At 35.4% G+C, this 22409-nt stretch overlaps 1 protein-coding gene across 2 annotated transcripts in view; it reads left to right on the forward strand.

Moving 5' to 3' along the window:
* Window positions 1-22409, forward strand: part of UNC13C (unc-13 homolog C) — a 145923-nt gene that overhangs the window by 57777 nt on the left and 65737 nt on the right. For both annotated transcript variants that reach the window (XM_057397818.1, XM_057397826.1), the window contains exons 9-15: window positions 1088-1229; window positions 10754-10923; window positions 11338-11453; window positions 12939-13102; window positions 17120-17270; window positions 20563-20631; window positions 22022-22111. In XM_057397818.1, the coding sequence (XP_057253801.1) occupies window positions 1088-1229; window positions 10754-10923; window positions 11338-11453; window positions 12939-13102; window positions 17120-17270; window positions 20563-20631; window positions 22022-22111 (902 nt within the window). The remainder of the gene's footprint in view (window positions 1-1087; window positions 1230-10753; window positions 10924-11337; window positions 11454-12938; window positions 13103-17119; window positions 17271-20562; window positions 20632-22021; window positions 22112-22409) is intronic.

Consider the following 22409-nt stretch of genomic DNA (forward strand, 5'->3'; position numbering starts at 1 on the left):
CTTCCTTGCCTTCTAAAAATTTCCCCTTGGATTTGCAGTGAACAGGGAAGACAAAATATGTTGCAGTTTATTCCTAAAAGGTTAGTCTTTTCAAGAGTGAGAGCTGATCTCCTAAGAAGGTGCCATTGTTATATAATCATTTTTCTGAGCACACTGGGGGAGCTTCATTATCCAGAATGATTTGCATTACAGAATTTTAACTAAATGTTGCCACCAAGACAGTTGAAATATATGCAAAAAAATAAAACCAAGCTCTGCTGATGCTGGGAGCCATGGCATGTGCTTTAGCTGCAGCTGTCTGGGTTCCATAGGCTGCTACTTGATAGTTCTGCTTTCTGCTGAGATTTCTAGTTTTATGAATTATGATGGAAAATCAAGTTGTGTGTATTTTTATTTGCCACAAAATGTGCATACAGTAACTATACACCCGCATTAACTGTCAGAAGGGCTAACAAATACACGAGCAGCTAATGATAATTGATCTGAACTGTCACCCTGTCTGTGATAGAATAGGAAGTAATCTGAAAATCCTCATAGTACATCTCTCACATGACGAAAACAAATTACAAAGTCATAACCATGCCTCTCCTGTTTAGTTTCATAATCCACAGTGCAGGTTTTTGCCAATGGGAGGTATTATTTTGGAAATTTTAGTTTGGACCTTTGGAGAAATTTTGAAAATAATGATTCATTTATTGGGGATGAGGAGTGGAAATTTTCGGGATGATTAGACTCAAAGTTATACAAAAATATTACATTACTTGCAGTGCTGATAAAACAAAATTTTGAGAAGCTTATCTGGATTATGCATGGCAAAAAAAAAAAAGTCTTTTGTGCTCTGTAGTGAATCTTTAAATTTATTACCCTATTAAACCATATTTGTAAATTTTATACAGTCCAGAGGGTAGTTAGACAGGGCTTGTCCATCTCGAGCATAGCAGGTGCTGAGAAAATTCATCCAGAAAGCTTTGTTTTAGGAGACCTCAGTTTGAAGGCTTTGTTTCCTGTTGCTGTTATTAGTGTCTCATTTATTTCTTGGCAATGAAGGCTATGAGGGCTGAAGCATATTTTTTTCCTTTTGTTGCAGTTCTTTGTGCTCAGGGCTTACAGGCTAAGGACAAAACTGGCTCAAGTGACCCATATGTTACTGTGCAAGTTGGCAAAACCAAGCGGAGAACAAAGACTATCTTTGGAAACTTGAATCCAGTATGGGATGAAAAATTCTACTTGTAAGTACAGAAGATATTGTTGTTCCTTGGTTTGTGAATTTACATTTAGGTAATGTAGTGCTACCATGTAAAATAGTTACTTAGTTGGAAAATATTTGTTGTCTATATTATGCATGTTCATAGCAATAATAAATTAACAAGTTCTGAAGGGAAAGAGCATAGAAGTGACTTTATGATATAGTAATCATACGGCTCATAATTATGTCTTTTTGGGCATCTGTTGGTGGCATTTATTTTCCTTTTTTAAGGAACTTCAGTAATATTTTTCACACTCAAACCTTACATACAAAATGCTTGCACTATAAATGCCTTCTTGTGTCTCTGATACTCACCATGCAAGGTAAATGCATTTTTATTCAGGATGACTTTCCTAGGTGAAACGGGGGAATGTGATAGTAACTGGTATGCTTTAGGCTCTGGGCTGGGCTGTTTGTATGTCTAATCGTTTTAAGACTGAGAGCTGTCCAGAAGTCTGATGTGGAGAATATGATCCTTCTGTCTCCTTTCTTTGGCCACAGCCTCTGAACTGAATATGGAATAGTTTGTTGTCAGCATATCCAGAAATTCAGTTCTGACTCCAAAGTAGATGTTTCAGTCTTTAATACACTGACAACAGTTTGGGTATGATTTCATGCCAGTTCAACTTCTGGCAATGTTCCTGGAACTTCTTTCAGAAACACATGTTACAGTACCAGAAATCCCAATTCACAGGAACTATACTGTTACTTTCCTGAAAATATTACCTTGGGATACAACACATTCCTGACTGAGAACGTGTTCAATCTGATAATAGTATCAATTTGCTGAGTGTTATTCCTCTATTGATAGCAAAAATATTTCAGCATTTACTCTTTATTCAGCTCAATTACCGTGTGCTCAAGTATATGATGTGCACTTTACTACTATTATTAAAGTCAGTTAAAGATTCTGAAAAGCTAATATAAACCCTAGATTTCCTTTGGAAGTTTTTAAGTGAAAGAGAACTGTTTATTTAGCAAGATATTTTAAATTGTTCAGAAAAGTTCCAGTCTACCCTGAGAGCATCTACCACAGTGTTATCACATGAAGTTAGTAGGTATTTTATGGAAGCTGTGTGAAAACGTATCGTAAATTACAAAAAGAAGAAACTATAATAAAAAAGGGTATACAACTTCAGTGGTTGTTAAATACAACAGATTTATTTGCATTTTTACTGAAAATATATGCAGACTGTTGACACATAATAATCTAACCTTGCTACTACATTATAAAAGTCTAATATGTTTGTACCTAATAATGCTATTCAAAACTGTATCTTAATTTGATACAACTTGATGAAAATCTGTATCAGTGATGATAAAAGTGATATGTCGTTTTTTTTAAGCAACCCTGAATTTACACAGCAGTAGCAGAACAGCTCAGGGTCCTGCAGACTGCCCAGTTAAGATTCAGAATCTTTAGTTAGTCACTGTGTGCAACAGGCAACTTCAAAATAACCACTCATCACAATGTAAAATAATTGTCTTCAAGCCATAATATTGTTTAGTTTCTCTTACCTTACTTTCCTCCTATAAGGAACACGTTAGTTGTCATTATTACTGTGTAAACAATTGAAACAATTTGTTAGGCTTCAGCAATTTGAAATAGACCTCTGTTTTCTTCAGGAAGGGGCAATGTCATAACATGATAGGTTACCTTCTTATGTAGCACATCTACTTGCCTGGTTTTGGAGGGGTTTTGGTTGGTTGGCTGGTTTTGTTTGTTTTGACTAAAATCCGCTACCTTATTGATGAGGAGGTTGATTCCCTAGTGAGTTTGAAAGATGTATGACCCAGACGCCACTTCTATTTGCCTGGAAAAGTAGTAGGTATTCCGACTGTATTAAACAGTGGATGCCCATTCCTTTCACAGATTCAAATGCCGGTACTAGAATAGTTAATTCAGAGAAAACACACACTTAGAAACTTTACACGCTTCCCCTATAGAGATTGTGTTCTGTTATTGAGTTATTTGTATTACTTCAATAACATTTGAAATTTCATACCTCGTATCACTGTGAATAAACAAAGGTAAGAGATTAGTTACTTTCTTGCATTTAAATGTATGAGTTAGGTAGTGTTAAAAGTTGGATGAGCAATTCAGTAAATTTGATATGAAGTTTTAAATATATTTGCTCAAAGATATGAGCAGGGCTACCATTAAATCCCTGGAAACGTGAAAATGATACCTTTTTTTCACTCAGCACTAAGTATTACTGTCATCTGCTGCTCTAGCAATAACATTAATAATAAAAAAAAACCAACCTTACTATAGCATAAATCTCCTGAGTAACTGCTTTGAACTGAATACATTTTCAATCACGTCTATAGCACTTGTGCTTTCTAAAATAATCTCCTTATTTAATGCATTGGATTTCAATTGAAAGTATATGAGAATTTGTAAAGTATATTAAATAAATTATAAATGTTTAACCACAAGATTAAAATGGAAATAGATCAATGTAACTATTCCATTGACTCAGGAAGTTTCATTAAAATTAGGCTCTACTAGTGATATTTGATAGTCCTATTTAAAATAAAATACTAATCATCATTATAACTCCTAAATGATAAATTGCAGAAATAAAATACATCTCAAGATCTCACAATCATATATTGACTCATAATACCAAAACATGCATTGAAATCTCCCCATCTGTTCCGAAACAGAGACTTGGAAAAAACATTGGCTCCCCACTGTGCATTTGCTCTGTCATAGCAGATAGAGTGAGGGCAATGTTCCTGTTTGCAGGATCACACGTAACCCTAATATGATTGGATGGTAAGCAGGGAGTGAATGTTTCTAACAGAAAATAACGTAACCCTCTGTTAAATGACCATGGAATACTGGCATAGATTTAACATGGGAACTCATAATCCATAACCAAATTAGAGCTTACCTACAACTGTATGCATCTCAGCAAGAAAACCCAGGGCTATCACAGGAAGAATACATCTTTCCTTGAAATGTATATTTTTTTATACACAAGATAGAGAAGTAAATAGGACAGAAGATGCTCTTTTAATTAATGTAGTATAGGTGGTAAGAGCTTTGATCTTGTCGTGGTATTATTAAGTCAGTGATAACAGACCAGGTTTTATTTTTTTCAACAAAACATCAGTGATATGAGAGCTTTTTCAGTGCCAGCAAAGGAAGAGTCCTGCAGCTCTCTGTCACCTTCCTTTTTCTGGTTGAGTTTGACATCTGATGTGGGAAAGGGGCCTGCTTTTTTTAATTTTCAATTACAAGAAAGACATATATTGGCTGTACAGTTTTCAGCTTTGTACAAACTTTAAAATCTGCAATAAAACTCCACTCATATTCATTTCTTGGCTATTTTCAATAGTTGATTGCAGAAATACGGAAATCTGCTTTTTTCTGGGAGTGTTGTCTAGGAAGCGTACACCTCCAAATTGCCTTGCAGACTTTGCAAGCATAATGTTCCCTCTGACCACTCATTAATGCCTCAGATCTGGTTGTATAATACAGAAGTCTTTCACATAACTGGATGATTATTTTACATATTCTTTCAATTTTCTTTGTCATTAGGCCACTAGGCTTTGATCAATAGCTTCAATGGGTATCTGTTACTCTTTTCAGTGCATGAAAACATTTGATCTAATTGTTTTAAATTAGAACAATGAGAAAGGTGGGGTTTTTGTTTTTTGTTTTTTTTATGGTCATCACTGTATTGTTAGAATTTGTCTGATCTGTGACATTCTTGATGATTTCCTGGTAATATACTGATATCAGTGCAGACATAAAATGTTATGGAGAGAAGATTTTCAATTGCTTGTAGGTAAACCAAACAAACAAAACCCCCCAACTGTTTGTTAAAACATGTAGAGTGTTGCTGAGAATTTCTACTGCTATGTATTTCAGCAGATAATACTGGGGAGAAGTATCCCCTGGTACCAAACAGCACTGATGTAAATTAGAGACTGTGATAGTTCAAGTTTCTGTGTTGGTCAGAGAAACTGTTCAACTGCTTCATATTTTGGATATTTCAGTCTGGAGTTTCTGATGAATTGAGAATTTCTGGCAGCTATTTCAGGCATCCAATGTGGATGCTCTTACCTTGAAATTATTTTAAAGAGCATCACTCACACAGTCTGTACTGCAAAGAACTGATTTTTTTTTTATGCATTTAAAGCAATATTTACTATAATCGGCCATGTATAGGAAATAAATACAAGAGGACCTTGCCAAAATTCTTTCATACTGTTGTTTTATACAGATCAACTGAGCTGCCTTGTAAAAAGTATGATCTTGGTTGTACCTGAAGACAGTGGGATTGGTTAAATGACCATGTGGTGTTCCAGTTTCCAGTGATAACTAAACACAGTCTTGTGAGAATTGTTGAAACATCTTCAGGATTGTTTCATAAGAAAGAATATATAACAGAGAATTATATTACACACAAGCAATTAGGTAATAGAAACCCACAAATTAGTTTACTGGATTTATCCATTCCAAAAATTCTTCAGTAAGCAGCCCAGTCCCTCAGAGACATCCTGCTAATTAACATGACTATCTCACAGCCGCAGCCCAAAGCACGAGACTCTGAGAACAAGTTCAAATGATAAATTGTTTGTTCAGAAATAATGTTTTTCAGTTTCACGTTACAGCGTGTTCAGTCTGAGTCTTTCTTTCAAACTGTTGTCAATCCAGCTTAATTTTATACTGCTCACTTTTTGTTATGACAGAGTAAACTAATGCAAGAAAAAGCATAACTAGTCTCATTCTACTTTATCGAAAGCATGCCCCATGACCACACTGTTAAAGAGCTGGGACTGTCCAGACTAGAGAAGAGACAAGTAGTGTAGGTAAGAATGTCTTTAAACACATCCTTTCTCTTCAAAGATGAAAGGAATAATCTATTTTTCATGCTTACTGTTATAGTAGAATAAGGAGTAACAGGCACAAAAATTCCATTTAGAGGCTTATATAAGACTTCAGCAAAAATTTGGCTATAGTTGGGCTGGTAAAATACTGGAATAGATAGTTTTTCTGAGGGATTATGGTACTATCTCTGAACAGTTAATAACAGAACGGACAATTCTCATAGCAATGCCATGGATGTATCTGGTTCTGGCTTGCATTAATGGCAATAATCATTAACTTGAGGGTAACGTTAGCAGTAAATGGCTTCCTGACCTTCATTCTACTACTGTCTTCCATGACCATGTGGTTTCTTTATACTTTTAGGACAATATCTGTGTTACCACCTTCCATTCCCTACAACAGACAATATGGCATCCAAGATATTTTAGTATAAGGGAACAAAATTTGGTAGGAATTTGGCAAGGTTCAACTCTCTCCTTTATGTACGTTACCTGCTATGCAAAATGTATTCCTTAGGCTTGTTCATGAGGGGATTTCCCAAGAACAATGATCTCTCATTTAGTGTGTGGTTTTCTGTTTTGTTTGGGGGTTTTGGTTTTTTTGTTTGTTTTTCAAGTGGCATTGTGTTTTTATCTGTTTTCCAGTTAAGTCAGTGTAGAGTCACTAAGTGATTATAGCACTTAAAAGAGTAAAATATCATCTTCCAAAATCTATTCCTTTAGTTTGTAGAAGAGACCTAAGGTATATGTAATGGTCTACAACTAAAGAGATAGCCATCTGAAATAACAATACGAATACTGACTTTACCTGTGGTTAGTATCACAAAGTGGTATGTATGGTGTTTTCTTTATGTGTCTTAATGAATGTATGTTCGGAAAGAATTCAGGTATTTTTGAAACAGAATAAGAAGTGATAGCAGCTACCAGAGAAAGAAACTGGAAACAAAAAACAGGAGAAAAAAGGAGCCTGTGTACTTCAATTACCATAGACCACAGTGATTCTTCAGCAAGTGCTCCCAGATAGACAGGCTGGCCATCTTCAGCTGAAGTATGCTGGTGAAAACAAATTAGATGTTCAGGTTTATCCATCAACAACCAGAGTGACTTGCTACAAAATGTGCAAAACTGCAGGCAAAGCTGTTACAAAGGCTCTGCAGTAATTCCCTACATCTCAGGCATAAGGTAATTTGTCTGCTGATTGCTTACAGAATTTCACCAAAATAGTTTATTGAAAAAGTTACTTTCTTTAAGTTCTCGAAGTAACACTTTTTTAAAGCAGTAGGAGAAAAAAAATCCTCTCCACTTCATCTGATCAGAGAACGCAAATTTGTTAGTGGATGTAAGAGTTTTTACTGAAGACTACAAGGAAAGAATGCTATTATGATGAGCACGTTTCTTTTTGGCAGAGTGGGAAATTAGTCTCCATATATTCTTTACCAGCTTCTCCATTCATTTAAGTTTATTTCTTTAGTGAAAGTAGCATAATATCAGTCAGTTGTTGTTTCACCACTGGGTGTAGATCTCTTAGATGAGGTGTACAATCAGGTTGTGCCAGAGCACCTAATACTGAATTTACATTGAGCTACTGTAGTAAAGATAGTTTATTATTGCTTTTTTTATAACTCTAGCCATTAGAATACGCAGGAATGCTGTGAGGATTATTTCATGTCTATGTAAATATATTTCATCCTGTAAATGTAGGAGTGATGCAGCATCACCAGACTTCTTATTAAATATCAAAACTGTGACTTCTGTTTAACATCTGCAAATATACTGCAGTTTTTCCAGCTTTCAAAATCATTGGTATCTTCATTCTCTGTGTGCTAAAGACTAAATCACTTCTCACTTTTCTGTATCACACCTTATTGAATACTTTTACTGAGCATGTAAAGTGGAGTGGCTAGAAAAGGCACAGTGAAAATAGCATATGTTGTTTGCCTTGAACCCGGTGGGCTGGTTTTCCTGCACAGTAGGAAGTAGGAATCCCACCCAATGCTTTCTGCAAAGCCACAGAGCTTCTGCAGCGATGTTACCGGTGACGAAAGCAGAATGTGCATCTCATTATGTAGTGCTGTTATTGAGAGGCTGGCAGGTAAGTAGAATTCAGTGACAGCTCTGTAACTTTCATAGTAATTCTTCCTTCCACAGTGCAGGCCTGTAGAAATACATGTTCATCCAGCCTTCCATTTTTGCATCACAGATCTATGATAGTTGTGGAGTCTTGCATGGGAACATTGCAAATACGTAGCAGAGCTGATTCTGTGCTAAAGGTTTAGACATATGGTTGAGCATGGGAGTAAACCCATCAGTTGTGATAGGTTTCACTATGTTTCACTGACCTAAGGTTAAGGGGGAAAAAGATATGAAGGAGACAAAAGAGGATATCAGGAAAAGTGCAGTTGTCCTGATCATCTGAATAACTATCCCTTAATCAACCAAGTGTACATCAGAGGAAAACTGGTGGTGTCTCAGGAGAAATACCATAAATATGGTATTTGTACTGAAGTACCATTTAATGATATTTTTTTATATATGTAGCGTCTCCCTGAGAAGCAAAACAGTAACAAGATTTCTACAAATGGCAATTAGATACTAATCAGATACTAATGTATCTACAGATACGGTGATGAGGGTCACTAAATGCCACACCAGTGACAGGTCTGCCTATGCCACTGTGGAAATCCTGTTTACTCTCTCTATTAGGTGCACAGTTAAATGTAGATCAGGAGTCTAGCAATGTTAGGCAATAATGCAGAGCTGTGTATGAGGAAAATCAAAGGCTTTAGCCTAGGTTTTTAACACAAAGGGTGTTTATTTGATCCATCTTGTATCTTCCTGTATTTTATATATCCTGGCCAATGGCTTTTTAATTTTGTGGTCAGTCAGAGAAAATTCACAGGTTGCCTAACTATGTCAGTCATGTTCTATGAAAATAGGTGGTCAGACAGAGATGAGATCCTAACAGTTTCCTCAATTTCAGCTCACCCCAGCTCCCCAGGGAGTCCATATGAAGGGGTAATTTAGGAAAATCTCTATGATGGGAAAAGTTTAAATAGGTGATTGCAATTTGTTAGATGCCAGGGAAGCCAGTCATAAGACGAAAGTAAACCAGGCTTCATTAGTTTTGCTAATCACAGAACAATGTTGGTTTTAATTACCAAAGATATCTGCAATGTTGAAATTTAGACACAAGCATTTCTGTGATAGTGAATGATGTCACAGTGAGGCAGAATAAAATCTGTGTATGCCATTTTTAGTGACTGATTTGCTTTGACAGTAATAATACCATTTAAAGCACTTTATACTTCCAAAACTCATTACCACCACTAATTAATTCCTAGAAGACCCCTGAGGGGTGCCACTTGGGAGATAAATTACAGTATTACTGTTTTAATGCTGGAAATGCTGAGACAGATCACTGAGCGGCGATAGTGTTTGGAATAGAATTCAAGTAAAAACTCAGAATCTGGTGTCAAACTAAGACCTTGTGGAAGATGAAAATTTGCTGATACACTTTAAAGGTATATTTACAAATAATCAAAGATTTTTACTAATTAAAATATTTTGTAGTTATTAAAAAATATATTAAAAAACCCTATTAGTATGGATGCATGGGGTGACATGGCTTATTACTGATGCCAGGTCTGTACTACCCATTAAATGTCATCAGAAAGTTTTTTCACTGCCACAGACTTCTAGAGTCAATGTTAGGATATTCCAGTGAAGTCATGAAAGCCAACCTGACCAACAGTAAACAGTCCTCATTGTGGCTTATAGGAATATTCAGCAGTAGAGTTTCTTTTCCATTTCTGTGTGAATATATGCAGGATATGGAAGTAAAAATGCATATGGATATGTGCAAGAGCTGGAAGTAAAAAATTTATCTATTGGGAATTCTGCAAATTGCAATTGAAGCCACCTCACTCTCATACAACCAGTAGTTTCTCAAATCCATTGAACTCATGAGGGGTTAGTAAGCCACTTAAATTTGCAGAGAATTTTTTAGTATATGGTGGTTTGTTCCTACTCCTGCTCCTTACCAGGGAATGGGAACCTTGGAGGAAAGAAATACATCTTAAAAAAAAAAAAAAGGCAAGCCAGGTACTTGTTTCTCTACATTTTTCTGATTGCCTGGCTTGTCTTGTTTGTTCATAGCTCTTGGGGGGTTTTGTGATTTGGTTTTTGGGTTTGGTTTTCCAAACTTCCTGCCACATACTGGAAATATTATTGAAGATTTTCTATTATAATATTCTAGGCTATTACTTTTATGGTCTACTGCATGCACTATATAGCATTTCTAAATGAAGAAAAAAACTGACTTAACTGTACCTTTCCAAGATATTTGTTAAATATTAACACTGAGAAGTACACATTGTAAGTTAAAAATAATTCTAATGAAAAGTTCATAACATTCCAAAGTACAATCCATATGTGTATATAATTCATGCATATAATTTCTCTTTTATATATATATAGTAATTGTAGTTTTGTTCCTGGCAATGTGGTGTGGCCTTTCATTCCACTGAATGTTGCAGGTTGTTTGTATTCTGTCACTGTATGTATTTAAGCAAGTGTATAGAAATCTAGGACAGTGAATTAAACAGAAGTACAAATGTATGAAGCTTATGTAGCATTCACGTTTTGTATTTATTATTTTTACAGTGAATGCCATAATTCTACAGATAGAATCAAAGTGAGAGTATGGGATGAAGATGATGACATAAAATCTAGAGTAAAACAACATTTCAAAAAGGAATCAGACGACTTCCTCGGGCAAACAATCATTGAAGTAAGAACACTGAGTGGAGAAATGGATGTGTGGTATAATTTAGGTATGATTCTTACTGATTTTTTTCAATATATCCAGGAAGGGTGAATCCACCCTACTCAGGCATAGTTCAGGTTGTGGCTGAAGTCTTTACAGAAAAATATCAATAATGAAAATAATAATTAGTACAGCTACTGTAAAATTGAAATAATTCCTATTGAAAGGGGAAAATTGTTAAACAAAGTACTGTGCAGGCTGGTTGGGATTTGGCAGATAAAATTCTTTACTTCAGAGCCTGGGATTCTGCTTCATGGCCTGAACCATGTGTGAGGTAGTAAAAAAAAAAAATCTTATTCTCAACAGCAGGAATTTCTGACTTAAAACATTCTTATTCAGCCAGAAAGATTTATTGAAAGCTTTTCACATGACATATATATATTCTTGGTAGTTACTAATACATTATTTTTTCGCTCTTCAGAAAAGCGAACAGATAAATCAGCTGTCTCTGGTGCCATTAGATTGAAAATCAATGTTGAAATAGAAGGAGAGGAGAAAGTTGCTCCCTACCATGTGCAGTACACCTGCCTACATGAGGTACGTTGGAGAAGTTAAAGAAAATGTACTATACATAAATTACCATCTAGTTGTTGCATGGATGAGCAAAAAAGGCTACAGAACACTAGAACACTGAAACAAGTAACTGCTGCTACACCCCAGGACAAGTTTATTTTAGATTTCCACTTCTCACTGCTGACGGCATGTCAGGTTCAGAGACAAAGGCAGAACAAATACCAACACATCATTCCTGCTCCTGCCATTAGGAGTTAGAAAAAGAGGTGGAGTCAGCTCAGTTCTCCCTGTACCATACTTTATTTTAGCATTTTGATTACTAACATCAAGGAGATACAACCATTGTGTATATTACAGAAACATAGCTATTAACTGTAAAGGATTTATTTTCTGCTACATTAATTCTTATTTTGGAAAGAGTGAGAAAAAGCAGGAGGAGCACAATATAAAATACAGTTAAAATTCTGTTTCCATTTCATGTAGATTGCTTTTGTTAACGTTGAAAAAAACTCATCGCTGATAAACCACTGTGTCTTGCAAAATATTTTTCTTTGTATTTGATTCTTCTTCCCTTTAACAGTGACCCACATTGAAGTTCTATTCAAACAATACTTTCTGACGTATTTTTAATTTAAATTAATTCAAGTACTTTCTGAAAGCTGATAGATAATACATGGTTGAAAGTTCATCACTAGTATATGTCCACAAAACCCCATTGTTCACCATTTGTAAAACTAAGTGTTGAAGGCACATGTGCTCATAGGTTTTGACCTAATATGCAAATTTTTTGACCTGTGAAGTGTCAAAAATCTTGCTTTAGGATAATCCACATGACAATTGTGGACTGTTAGCAGAAAGGAAATTATTTCAAGGTTTGGGCATTTTTCTTTTTGTCACTGAAAATAGGAAATAAAATCTCTTGCTCAGTTGGTGGATGCATATGGAGCTAGGTAATCTGACATGAACAGCAAATTAAATACTAGCTTGGGTCATAATGTTGCTAAACCTAAACCTTATTGCATGCCTTTTACTACTTGAGAAGCTTTAGCAAGATTTCTGATAGGTTTCCTATAACTTACAGATCTTAAATAGTAAATTTGAAATTTATTGGTTGCAGATCCCATTAAAGTTGAAGCACTATAGTGAGCATTGTAACATGAGGATTTCATTCATTGACGCAAGCATATGACAGAGAAGAGAGTTTATGTACAAGCTTATGTTGCAGTCTCTCTGTGCCAGTTAGCTGGCATGACCTTATATCAAGGAGGTAGATCAGTGCTCTGCATCACAAGCCTGCACTAGCAGTGTTCCATTACAAAAACCATGGTTAGAGTCAGGGTTTGTTTACCCAATGATGACTTGTCAGAAAAAAATAACCCCCCCCAACAATAAAACACAAAAAAACCCACAGTCCAGCAGTCAACATACTGATGACTGTTATGTAGGATATACTTTCAGAATGCCACTTAAAAGAGGAAAATTCCTATTTGAAACATTTCTTATATTTAGAATTTATTCCATTACTTGACGGAAGTTAAATCTAATGGTGTTGTAAAAATCCCTGAAGTGAGAGGTGATGAAGCCTGGAAGGTGTACTTTGATGATGCTGCACAAGAAATTGTAGATGAATTTGCAATGCGCTATGGAATTGAATATATTTATCAAGCTATGACGTAAGTATGATCGCATCTGGTTTTCTACTCCACTGTCAAGAATGTGTTTGATAGAGGTGATGAGTTCTAAGCCTTCATGCTTTCATTGTCTACTCTCTCCTGTTCCTGATTTAAACTTCTTGTTTTCAGTTTTGTCCATCTCATTTTCATTGAAGTGCTTCTCATCTGCAATGGAATTAAGATCTATTATAAGCTTTTTATAACCTGTTACTTGTATTACCACTAATGCGTCTCTTAATTCTTCTAATAGTGATCTGTGGCAAGGATCAGAAAGACTTCCATTGTTTCAGATGGGATTGGGATGGTAGGACAGGTTTTCACAAGCTACCTCCTTTCAAGGAGTACAGAAATCATCACAGAACACCGGCAGTGGCTACAGTAAACTTCTGTAGTACACGTAAATAATTCATGCGATCCATTTTTAACTGTACTAGAACCTGTTACTATATTGTCCAGACTAAAGCAGCTGTCTGATCACTTTAGAAGACAGAGCCATTGAGTTTAAAAACCTGGAAATACAAGAGCTCCGTCCTGTATTCTTGTTCAGTAAAAAGTTTGCCAGTGAAAAGGACTATATTCTGCTCCTACTGCAGCCATAGGAAAGCAGATGACTCCGAATGAGTCCTTGAAACACAGATTATTTTTCCCGTAGAAAGCTGATATTATGGAATTTTTATTCAGAACATGTATCCTATTTCCTCCGTTTCTTTACGGTACATTCTATAAAATGTAAGTACAAAGGCACATAAATGTGAAGTTTTCTTTTTATTGCAGGATATAATGGCAGCATCTACTATTGCAGTGAACATGTCTTTCACTTTACTGAAAGTGAAACTTTATTGCTCAGTGTGAATTACTGTGCTGTACATCTGATAGAAAGGTAGAGGATGCCTTTGTAATACATACATTTTTAATGTTCTTCCTCCAAGGACCTTAAACAACATTGCACAGAATAATTAAGTAAGCTTGACAGTTCCCCTGTGGTGGTGTATATGTGTACTACATATGGAGAAACTCACATGCCGAGTTTCATGAATATTTGGGGTTTCATGTTTAGCTTCTCTTTAGCCATGTAAGTCTTCATATCTTGATTAAGTATGTTGCTTATTAACTACCATGGTATTCTAGTTTTATAACTTGATTTAAATTGGTATGCTATTTTTACCAAAATGTTAATTTCTAAAATGGTAGAGTTGATCCTGCTGTATGCATCAAAATGAATTCAAGGTTTTGTATGAGATGAATTCTCAAGGGCTATTAGTGCCAAGGGAGGGCTGTTTGCTCAGGACTGATTTAGCATTTCTTCAGTGATTCTTCTTAACTATCACCCCAGTAGCTGGTTATCTTGGTACAACATGGATGGGTTTTGATGAACAACCACAAGTGAAAAACTGGTGGCTTTGTCACCTATGATACTCTTAGTAAACCTTGAAGATTTATTTCTTGCTCACTTTTTTCTTGCACTTTTTGTGGTTTAAAACATATGATGTTTGAGTCAGTGTTAGATTCTAGATCAGATTACCTGTGCACCACCAGGTATTGGTTGGAATGTGGATATCAACACAAAAGACATTTCATGGGTGATTACTTGCCTGCTTTAGTCATTGTCTCCAATGAGACCTTTTCTGATAAACTTACAAAGTTTACATAGTCTGTTGTTGGAGACAGATGCATCCACTTGTTTTTTTATGAGACTAAACATTGGTAATTCTTCCCTAAAGAATGCTGACATAGAAGGGGTGTTTTAATATAAAAACACAAGTTCCAACTGCTTTTAAATTACCAAATGTGGAATTCATGTGAAAAACAAGCACTGATGCAAAACACAACAAAAAGCATGCCTGTGTTGCAGTAACTGTGGCTCTTTGAAAAGTCTTCACTGTAGAGATTCCATAATCCACTCTTCTTTTTTACAATTATATTCTTCCATTCCTCAAGGAGTCTGTATTGGGCAAAGAAATGAAAAAACAATTATAGCCATTCTTATGTAGGTCAGAAGAGATTTATATTTTTAGGGATGAATAGATGGATAGCCAAATAGACACAGTTTGCTGCACGGATGATATGGGTATACTCCCAGAAGTCAAAGCACGTATGTGTGAGAGAACAGGAAAAAAAAATAGATAAGACAGAAAACAGATTAACAAAATAGGACAGCTCAGTGATCCAGCTGGCCTTTATTTTGATGACTGCTGTGATGGGTGGTGATTTATGCTGTAGATTCTTCACGGAATTGTACTGGAATTTTATTTACCTACCTCTATTAAGCCACCTCTCCACCACCGAGAAAAAAAATAATTTTCTTCTTCTCATCTTTTAAAGTAATTTATTTCTCTTTAGACAGCAACAAGCAGAGCACGTATTGAAGCAGTCTTTGACTAGACACTGAAATTATACATAATGTCAGCATCCTGGATTTACTGTGTAACGGAGACAAGTGCAATAAAAGCTCTATTAAGATCTTTGCTTCTTACTGGTGAGAATCACCGTAGGTAGAATCTAATGTTTTTAAATCAGTGACATAGTTCTCATTCCAGTAGGCTAATGGGCATTAACTATGCCATGTTGTTCCCCTCCTAGTCTTCAATTAATGTGGCTGCATTGCAAAAAGCACACAAATCACCCATTAAAGTAATTTTCATTGATAGCATATGCTTACTGGGTGCAGCAAATTAATTAGCCATCTTTCTTTGCTGATTCACACTGGAAGAAAGATTAGAAGAACACAGGCACTGCATATTGGTCAGCAAATTGCATACTAAGAAAGTTGATGCAGGTCTGGTTTTAGACATGTTACTCTAGCTTAAACAATGCAATATTACTCTATGTGAGACAGCAATGGTTGGTGTAACATCATGTGCCCATTAGAAACTGTTAATAACTCATGCTAGTGGCTGCTGTTTTCACAGGCCCACAAAAATGGGCAGTGACAGCAGTTCAGGGTATTTGGCTTAAGTTCAGCAGGAGTGAGCTCAGTTGTACCTTGTGTTCATTTTTGCTTGAAAAGGCACTAGGGCCCAGGTGGTTTATGCCCAGCACACTGCTCTGCCTTATGCTCCTATGGTGAAACAGTAGAGTGGAGCCGGAGACTCCAGCTAAGAGAAGCATGCTGCCAAATCAGGACCTTCAGACATGCAGAGAGCTCCAGAGCAATTGGAGTTTCTTCACCCTTTCCTGTTTGGCTCTATACTCATTTTCACTGCCATCTTCTCTGCCTAATCCCATTCATTCTTTCCTGTCTCTATATATTTACCCTTTATCCCTTTATCTTCCTCCTAATCCTGCCTAGCCATAAATCTTGAAATTAAGATTTTAGGGTTTGCATGATGTTGTTCACTCTCATGTGTTAGATCTTTCATCCATATTGTATCTCATGTTTTCTTATGTTATAATCTCTTTGTACATAATAAGCAGTCATCTCCTGCTGCTACATTGCAACTCTGGTTTTGGCTGGTTCAGTTTTAACAGACTGATTACCTGGTTTTAGTTTTAATGTTAACTGAAACTTTACTGGCCCGAATCAAAGTGGAACAGTTTCAGTTATGGCCTACATCAGATCAAGGTGAACCAAGAAGTTGCTTGCTGCCTCACCTTTCATTAACAACATAGCCTAAAAAGCAACACTAAAATGCTGGTTTGAATCTTTGTTGCAGTCAATTAAATGCTTCTTCATTACAGTACAGATAGATCTCTTGTGGCCTTTTATGCTAAATTTGTGTTTGATTTTAAGTTTGTATTTAATAATGAATGTTTTGCTTAATAGCAGTTAAGATAGTTAATCACGGTTTTGTGTTTAGAGTAAGAAGCAGATGTGAACCTATGTGTTCAGTTTGAAAATATCAGTGTGCAACAAGTGGCAATTATATCAAACATGTCTAGATTTTCTTCATATGTATCTGCACAATTGTCCATGAGGTAGCTTGAAAGCTTCAACATTGGAGCTGGAAGGAAGTTGTGGTGAAAGAGCAAGCAAAATCTTTGCCATTTAAAATAACTGTCAGTTTGTTTGAATTATAGGCACTTTTCCTGTCTGTCTTCTAAATATATGTGCCCTGGTGTTCCAGCAGTTATGAGTACACTGCTGGCCAATATAAATGCGTTTTATGCTCATACTACAGCAGCAACTAATGTGTCTGCCTCAGATCGGTTTGCTGCTACTAACTTTGGGGTAAGTAGACTTTCTTTTTTAATAGAATACTGGTACTTTTTTTTTTCTATATCAAATATATGATACTGTACTAACTTCGAAATTAATTATTTTTCTAAAAGTTGGTCATTAAAAAGAATAAGAGTGGCTGTTAGCTTTTAAAAATCTTTATTCTGGGTCTTTTCAGTCAATCATCATAAAAGGTAGAGAAGATGCTATTCAGTTCTTTATATGTAATGCATATAGGGTGGAAAGTATGGGCACTCATGCACAGTACTAAACTCTTCAGCAAGCAGGTTTTCTTATTGCAGTAGGGCTTGCCAAAAGTTAACTGCGCTAGACCAAGTCTCAGTTGCAATTGCTTTCTTGGGCTGTGCCATCAGTGAACACATAGTAACCAAATGGATCTAGCCATAAATACTATTCTTTGTACAAGAGCACTTATTTTTGATAAAGTAATGGTGCAGTGGCCAAGTCCTGGATTTAGGTATCAGAAATTTTAGGAGGAATACCAGCATTTCAGCATGTGCTAGTATTTTTTTTTGTTGTTACTAACTTTCCTTCTGTGGGTAGATATCTCTCAGTGCACAGACTTCCCAGTCCTTGAACATGTAAAGTTACATTTACTCTGTATTCTAATTTGTTCACCTGTCCACACTGGGGAGGTGAGAACAGGAAGGGAGAGCAAAAATTCAGGAGTGGCTTTCATCTCTCTACTATTACACATGATGTAGTCAGAATATAAACACAATTTGATGTTGAAAAATGCATTAATTCCACTTTTTTTTTTTTTATAGCTGATATCAAAGGTATTTTTCATTTATCAGTAGCTATGGAAGCATAATAATGTTTTCTAAAATACCATTTCCTGACATGAAATAAATGATTAAGCATAATTAAAATGTATTCAATATAAATTATAGCTTGAAGTAGTGTTAGAGGTTATGATGCTCTTCTCCAGTATTAGGAGTAACAGAAAGAGTCTGAATTTTGGGATTTTCAAGATAATGCTATGAAATGATACATTAGGACTAGTAAACCAAGAAGGGCTTAATTCTGGTTTTGCTTTTGTCTTCCCATCAAAAGTCAGAAACACAGTTATCTAAATATTGTCAGTAATTTAATCCATGTTTGGAAAATGGTGTAAATGTTTAGTTTTGTAGCAAAAACTTGCTCCAGATGCTAAAACAGATTTTGATTTGTAGCAAACAGCTTACAGCATTCCTTCATAATGTTTTCATATAGGGCTTCAAATAGTTAAAACTAAATATTAGTTTGCATTTCATTTTTGAGATAGATCTTATCTCTATAAAACTCACTTTGTGTAGTAGTAATGCCAAAGATTGATTTTTCTTATTAGTGCTGAATCTGAATGTCAGGGTTTGATGGTACTGCTTACAGCTGTAAATTACTTTCTCAGTACACCTAAAGTAGTACTAATAGAAACATGTTTTCAAATTTAAGGGATGAGTCTGTTGAAAACAAGCAAACAAACAAGTTATTTTCATGTCTGTTCAGCAATAGAGAAATACTTACTATAAAAACAGTTTATGGGTCTTTAGTTTGGAGACAGCATGTTCTTGAAGTGGAACTTTATCTCCTAATACTAGAGATTTGCTTTGAAAGAGGAATATTAACACTGTTCCAATACTGCAAAGTAAAATATTTTTATATAACAATATATACAATATATACAATAATATAATAACAATATATACAATATAAAACAAATATTTTTATATATAAGATGTGATCTAGTGATTTTACTGTGATGACAGTAGAATATTATTCTGTTCTCATTAAAGTTTTCTAAGCTAACTGATGGTTTATTATGGAATGAGCCTTTATCTTCATTGAAAGAAGACTATTCTTTCAATGTTCAAGCTCTATTAGACTTCTAGATTTCATCCAGATTTTTAAATTGAGAATGTTTTTACTGGATTTTCTATCCTTTTTTCCATTTTTCTAACAATCAGAACTACTTTTATCCTCAGATTGGATGGAGATTTAGTACTCTCCCTGATGTTAATGCCAGTTTACCTTTGACACAAATTTCAATCCAATTCTTGGTTCAACAGATGGATGGGAAGACAATAGTAAGCATTACTAATAGAGATTTGTAGCTCTTTTTTTCAAAACAGTTGACTTATAGGCAAAATTTTAGATTATTTTTCTCTTGGGTCAAAAGGCATTTGTTAGTGGATAGCTGCACATCATTCATCAAAAAGAACATCTCAAATTCAAGTCCTCAGGCTACAGCTGGGAAGGATTTGGCTGACTGAATATTTCAGTAAAGATTTATAGCATGATAAAAAAGTTCCTTTTTGATCCCTTGAGATCTGTTCCAGAGTAGTGGCTTTTGGTGTAGATTAGGGCTCCCCTAGTGAGAGTGCACAAGGAACCCTACTTCATATTAGTGCCAGTCATATCTCAGGAATGGTTCAGATTCAGTTACGCATTCTGAGAGCTACCAGATCTTGATAGTTCTACAAATCTGCTGTTTCCACTTAAGCTGGCAAGGATTTCTGCACAGTTTTGTGCAGTGGGCTATGGAAAACGTTCTAACATGAAGATTGTTAATTAGAAACTCATTAGTATTACTTGAGAATGGCACAATTCAGCTGGGTATCTCACAGCAAAATACTTTCACTTCACCTTCATCTATCAGGTTAGCATGTTAATCTCCACATACGAAAGGGAAAACTAACTGCATAGTTTTGGTTAGCTTATTCCTACAAAATCCACTGTTTCTGAAATATACTTTTCAGTCATACTTTTACACCAAATTCTGCTGTAAATAGTTACTGCTTAGTACACATTAAAGGGAGGGGGAAGTGCTTTCTTCAAGAGGTAAGCAATTACAAGGCAAGTATAAAGATTTTACAAGCTTATCTGTTTAATAAACATTGCTAACATAACTTAAAACTTTGAATTTTATACTGAATTTATGCTGTTACTGTGTTTTTGGTCAGAGACATCAAACAATGTTTTTCAATTTTTAGATATTTTGAGTTATTTAACAATACATAGGTCATTTTAAAAGGAAAAAGCTGCATGGGAAAGTCTGTGTCACCTCACTAATATATTGCACAGCTGCATAGTGCTGAATGCAAACCAAGTAGGATAAAAAGGGAAAATAGAGTAGTAAAAGATACATTGTCTGCCCTTTAACCGCAATTATCTCAGACCAGTACTTATATAGGAAACACAGAAAACAATCTGTTTTTAAGAATGGAAAGCAGCTTTCTAAAACCCCACCAGTTACAGGAACCTGCAGATTCTTATGCAACATATTCTTGTTTTCTTTTTACAGAGGGAAAAGTTCATAAAACTGCTGGATCAATTGCACAATTCTCTGAGGATTGATTTGTCTAAATACAGGGTATGTGCAATGTATTCCATGTAGAGAACAACTCAAATGTTGGGGGTGGGTGTGTGGGTGTGTGTGTGTGTGTTAAATATTCCATGTAGGCTATATTTGGTTAAAACAGTTTCAGACATTAATCCCTTTTGTGGCAAAGAAGCTTCAAATATTGGGTGCTGACATGAGACCCAGAATTTAAGCATTTTAATAACAATATTTTTCCAATTTGAAAATAAAGTTTTATTTCCAAAAGCTAAGAATGAGTTAAGGGATGAGCAGGCATTCAAGAAACAGTAGGATTCACCAATTTCAGTTAAATTAATCTATAACTTGATTAAGCTAGTTCATCTGGGAGCTACCTTCTCATGTAGTGCAATTTGCAGTTAATTTGAAGTTACTGCTGTATCTATTCTGAGAGACTGATACCTTTGCTGCAGCTTCCATGCTGTGATCCTAGGAATGTTGAAAGAGACTTGACTCTTAATTTTTCTACATGATAGGAAGTCCAGTTTCATTTCTGCCTCATGGAAGTTCTTTCCACTGAGGTATGCTCCAACCCAGCCTTTCAGGAAAGAGGCATGCACTGAATACCTCCCAGTTATCATACCATTCTGAGCTCCCTCTCTTTTCTGTTCCACTGGATCATGAACTTCTGGATGATACATACACAATTAGTGGTCCATCAGCTATGGCTCTCCTTTCAGCTTCTAGGGTTGGCAGCCTCCAAACCAAGGATTCCTCTGTTCTTCATCTGGTCTGCTTTCTAAAACTGAAGGAGAAAGGGAATATTTAAAAGAAGCCAAGGCATTAGAGGTAGTAAAAGTTGCACATACTCAGTTTTTAAAACCACATCTTTCATGCAGCAGACATGTTCGTCCTAGAAACTTTTAATTTTGCAGAGTATTATCCAGAAAGTATTGGAGCGTGAGGATATCTGAGTGATGTTTCATTGGTATGGAGCCATTTAAATAAGACTACTTCCCATCAGTCTTCTTGTTAGCCTAGAGATCATAGTAAAAATTCAATATATGATTTCTATATTAAGCTTACTGTTGCATTTATGCCTACAAGTGATTTCTGTGCCATGGAGAACCCATAAATTATTTTCATTAGCATCATTTTCCAATCTTTTTGTAGTATTTTTTATTCCATTAATATTTTTGAAATACCACACTCTTTTAAATCATTTGTATTACAAATAGAGGAGAATTATCAGAAGTGCTTCTATTCATGTCAAAGGGATACTCATTACAAACTTTTTCAGGGGCAGAATTCAGGTAACACATGAACATTTCTAATCCTTCCAAACAGCATCTTTGTTTTCTTAGAGGTTTTTTTTTCAAAGCTGCTCAAGGATCTTACCTGTAACTCCAGTTTCACCATGATTCCTCTCTTCCTGATTCACCAGGATAATTTTCCTGCCAGCAATTCTGAAAGACTCCAAGATCTGAAATCAACTGTGGACCTACTTACAAGCATTACTTTTTTTCGAATGAAGGTATGGTCCTTTTATTTTCCAAGAAAATCATAATCTTCAATTTTAAATTCATCTTTCAACTTACTGGGAATCATTGAAGTCATCTTGTTCATACTTTGTATTTAACTGTGAAGTAAAAGCCAATCCCTGAAAAATTAACAGTTGTCTTATTTTTCAACAATTATTTTTATATCTCCTGAAGAAAACAAAAAATTTACCTATTTTATTAAAGTCAAGTCACATAACGCAAACTCAGTTGAACTCCTTACGAGCATGTATCATATAAAATGTTTTCCTAGTAGTATCATAATGTCACATG

This window comes from Pezoporus wallicus, unplaced genomic scaffold (assembly GCF_028554395.1).
Source record: "Pezoporus wallicus isolate ANWC-B61680 ecotype Strahan unplaced genomic scaffold, APGP_CSIRO_Pwel_v1 contig_3952, whole genome shotgun sequence".
NCBI lineage: Eukaryota > Metazoa > Chordata > Aves > Psittaciformes > Psittacidae > Pezoporus > Pezoporus wallicus.